General features: G+C 59.6%; 1 protein-coding gene across 1 annotated transcript in view; it reads right to left on the bottom strand.

The window, feature by feature from the left end:
- AP3B2 (adaptor related protein complex 3 subunit beta 2) overlaps window positions 1-381 on the bottom strand; it is a 34,513-nt gene extending 34,132 nt beyond the window's left edge. The window contains exon 1 of the mRNA XM_040493531.1: window positions 78-381. Within this exon, the coding sequence (XP_040349465.1) occupies window positions 78-190 (113 nt within the window). The 5' untranslated portion in view covers window positions 191-381. The remainder of the gene's footprint in view (window positions 1-77) is intronic.
- Between the last annotated feature and the right edge of the window lie 3,007 nt (window positions 382-3,388).

Here is a 3,388-nt window from a genome sequence, read left to right as displayed (position 1 = left end):
GGAGGGGGCAGGGCGGGCTTCCGGGCCGCGCGGCCGGGCCGCTGTCCATGGTGCCGGCGCGCCGCGCGCTCCCTCACCGCTTGTAGTCGGAGGAGAAGATGCCGCCGCTCGCGGGGTCGTGGCCGTACTCGGGCTCCCCGGGGCCGGCGGAGCCGCCCTTGTCTTCGCCGTAGGCGGGGGCGGCCGACATGGGGCTGCCGGAGAGAGCGCTTCGCGGGGGCGGAGGCCGCGCGGCCGGGGTGCTGCTGGGACCGAGGAGGCGAGCGCAGGCCCGGCTCCGCGGAGGCCGCAATCTGCGCGGGCGGAGGCAGCGCGCGGATTTATCAATCAGGGCCGCGCGGGGAGGCTCTTAAAGGCACCGGCGCCTGCGGAGCGGAGGGCGTGTCCGCGGAGGGGGCGGGGCGGTGCCGCAGGGTCTGGCCCCGCCCGAATCCCTCGGAAATCCCCGCCTTCCTTCCCCCTCCGGGTAAGGGAGGTTCCTGTCCCTTAGAGGGACTGTTCCGGGGGTGGGTGGAGGCCGCTGGACTGAGGATGGGACAGCCTTCCGGGAGACGCACAACGCCTTCCCTCACCACCCCCACCCCCGACCACAGGGTCTCGGTGGAAGGGCCTCCAGGGACTCCGCTCATTCCCGACACGGTCACCGATGCTCACCCACGCAGTGGAAGGAAAGCAGGGGACTGAAGAGAAGGCTGTGCCACAGGGCTGGGGGTCCTAGAGCAGGAAGGAGGCACTGCCCTGGGAGACCCGCTTCGGAGACCAAAGACGCTCCCTCTCCCAGCTCCATCTTGCCTACAAAATCTGGGCCCCTCTGATGGTGTCTTGCTTTCTCATCAGGAAGCCAGAAGGCTAGCTGGAGGTGACAATTTAAGTCTGGTCCAGGAGAGGAGCCTACAGCAGGCTTCGGGTAGAGAAATAGACACCGAATAGAAGGGGCAGTGAACCCCGAATCCAGCTTTGCAATATAGTTTAATGACCACTTCTGAAGCCGCCGTGCCCACTCAGGATGGCCTGAGGTCACACCTATCCACAGTCAAGTTCAGGTCCACTGACACCTAGGAAGAAACGGATAGGGCTGGGTTAGGGTCTGGTGTGACAGCCAGGACTCCTGGATCATGTGAGGCTTCCAACTCAGATCCGAAGGCGTGAAGCACAACCCTCCACCCCCCCACCCCCCCACCCCCACTTCCCCTGAGGAAAGGCTGCCTGGATCTAGAGAGAAAGTAGTGGCCAGGCTGGAGAAAGGGATGGGATCTAGTTGGGCCTGAGTTTGGCACATCAGGTTGGATGGCTGGGTCTCTCGACTGGGCTTGGAGGAGAAGGTGAAGAGGGCTTGACCTGGAAAGTGGAAGAGTTTATAGGGCTGAGTGTTGGATCTCAGCATCTCCAGAATCAGAATTTGTGGGCACAGAAAGAGGGCTCTATAGGTAGGTTCCACTGGGCGAATGGGCATGGGGGTTAACAAGGACCAGGGCAGTGCCTAGGTTTGGAAGTTGGTAGGCTGAAGGAAATAGATGTGCCTAGGATCTGTGAGCTGGGGCCTTCCTGGATGGTCCCAAGAGACTTTCAGAGAAGTAGAACCTCACCAAGTTGGCAGGCTAGTTTGCTTCTGGGTGCTTTGGGTCTGCCAGAGTAAAGTGGATCTTGAGTTTGACGAGCATGGCCTGGGTGGGGAGAGACAGTACCAGTTCTGCAGGAGCACACTGGTTAGCTCTGGAGGCGGGCTGGGATCACGAGTGGGTAGCTGGGCCAGACTCACCCAGCTAATAGGACTGCCATCTATCTGTAGGGGATCTGGATGGGCCCCGGAGTCGGAGTAGACCCAGTGTAAAGTGCAGCAGTTGCTGCGCATGGGGTGATGGGGGGGTGGGTCTGAGTCCATTGCCTCGTCCACGGTCAAGGCCACCACGTCTACGCAGCACACGCCACAGCAGAGAGCGGGGGTGTAGCAGCAGGCACTGCCCGTTTAGATACAACGGCTTTGCAGGAACACAGAGACGTGTGAAGCCTGTGGCTGATTATATTCCTGCCTGCAGGGATCACCCGATGGGTGCAAGTCAGAGCCAGTTAGGTCCTGTGACCCCAGTGCCGTGATCCTGCACCCAAATCTCCCAGGACCCCGGGGCCCTGAGCCCCATTCCCTGGGTGCCCAAGCGCCCATCTTCAGAGACTCACCCCTCCAGCTAGGGGCCTGCAGTTTTCATTCTCTTGTGCCCTGCCCACTGGTAGAACAGGGCTTGGATGGGCGGCCTCTCTAGCAGACTAGGGCCAATGTTTCAGGCGGAGATGCTCACCTTCGAGGCGGATGATCTCCCCATGGCCACAGCACACGCCCACATGGGCCCCGCACCAGTGTCCAGCAGCGGACAACAGCCTGCACAGGAAGAGGTCTTACGGCTCAGGCTCGCTGCCCTCTAATTCCATGGCCTCCCAGTGCTACCCCAGGAAAGCCTCAGAGAGGAAGGACTGGATGGTAGTGACCGCCCCAGTCAGGGCCTGAGAGGAAACGGGGACCAGACCTGTTTGCGCAGGGGGGGGTGCTAGTTCCTTCTGCCGGTCATCAGTGGAGACCTGTCTTCTCCAGACATCCCACCTGGGGGAAAACAAGACACGCTGAGGACTTATGCTCCAGGGGCTAGGCTTCACTAACCCACACCTGCCTCCATGTGCTGAAGAACTCCAGAGGCCTGGACATCACCGATGGACAAATCCTGCCCTGAGCCACCACTAAGAACTCAGTTCCCAGTGACTGGGACCTACTCCTCATCCAATGTTTTCTTCTCCTCTTAAATTCCAGCCTTTCCATTCCGCCCCTTTCCTCAAACATCTCCCACCTTGCCATTCCCTGGAGGCAACACCAAGAACTGCATGTACTTGAGTTGAGCAGAAGCCCTGAAGAAACAGAAACCTGGGTGACATCTGGACCCAAGAGAGGCCTCTCCTCCCAAGCCTGAGTGGACCGAGTCCCCTCCAATAACAAATATCTATGGAGCAACTGTTCATTTGATGCTTACTACAATTCTACAAGATGGGTACAGGATCCCTGTTTTCAGGATAAGGAAACTGAGGTCCACGGAGGTTCCACATCGCTGGAGTGCACACAGCTTAATGTAGGTGTGCATGACTGTATGTGTCTGATCACCTTTACCTTCCTTTCTAGAAGGAAGTAAGAAACCCATTTAGTTCAGATTTGTCCTATCTACTGGGAAGAGAGTGCCCTGGGGACTTGGAAGGATGGCCCCCAGACTGTGCCTGAGATGTGGCCTCAGAGAGTGCCTGGAAAGGGGGCGAAAATAGGGCCTGGTGAGTGCCCAGCGGTCCCAGCTGCAGAAGCCCTGGGAGAAAGAAGTAGACCCCTCCCCACCCGGTCCCCAGCTCCCCCTCTGCT

Source organism: Herpailurus yagouaroundi, unplaced genomic scaffold (genome assembly GCF_014898765.1).
Source record: "Herpailurus yagouaroundi ecotype Mexico unplaced genomic scaffold, PumYag 185, whole genome shotgun sequence".
Taxonomy (NCBI): Eukaryota; Metazoa; Chordata; class Mammalia; order Carnivora; family Felidae; genus Herpailurus; species Herpailurus yagouaroundi.
Note: the sequence above shows the minus strand (reverse complement) of the source record. Positions and strands in the feature narration are given on the sequence as shown.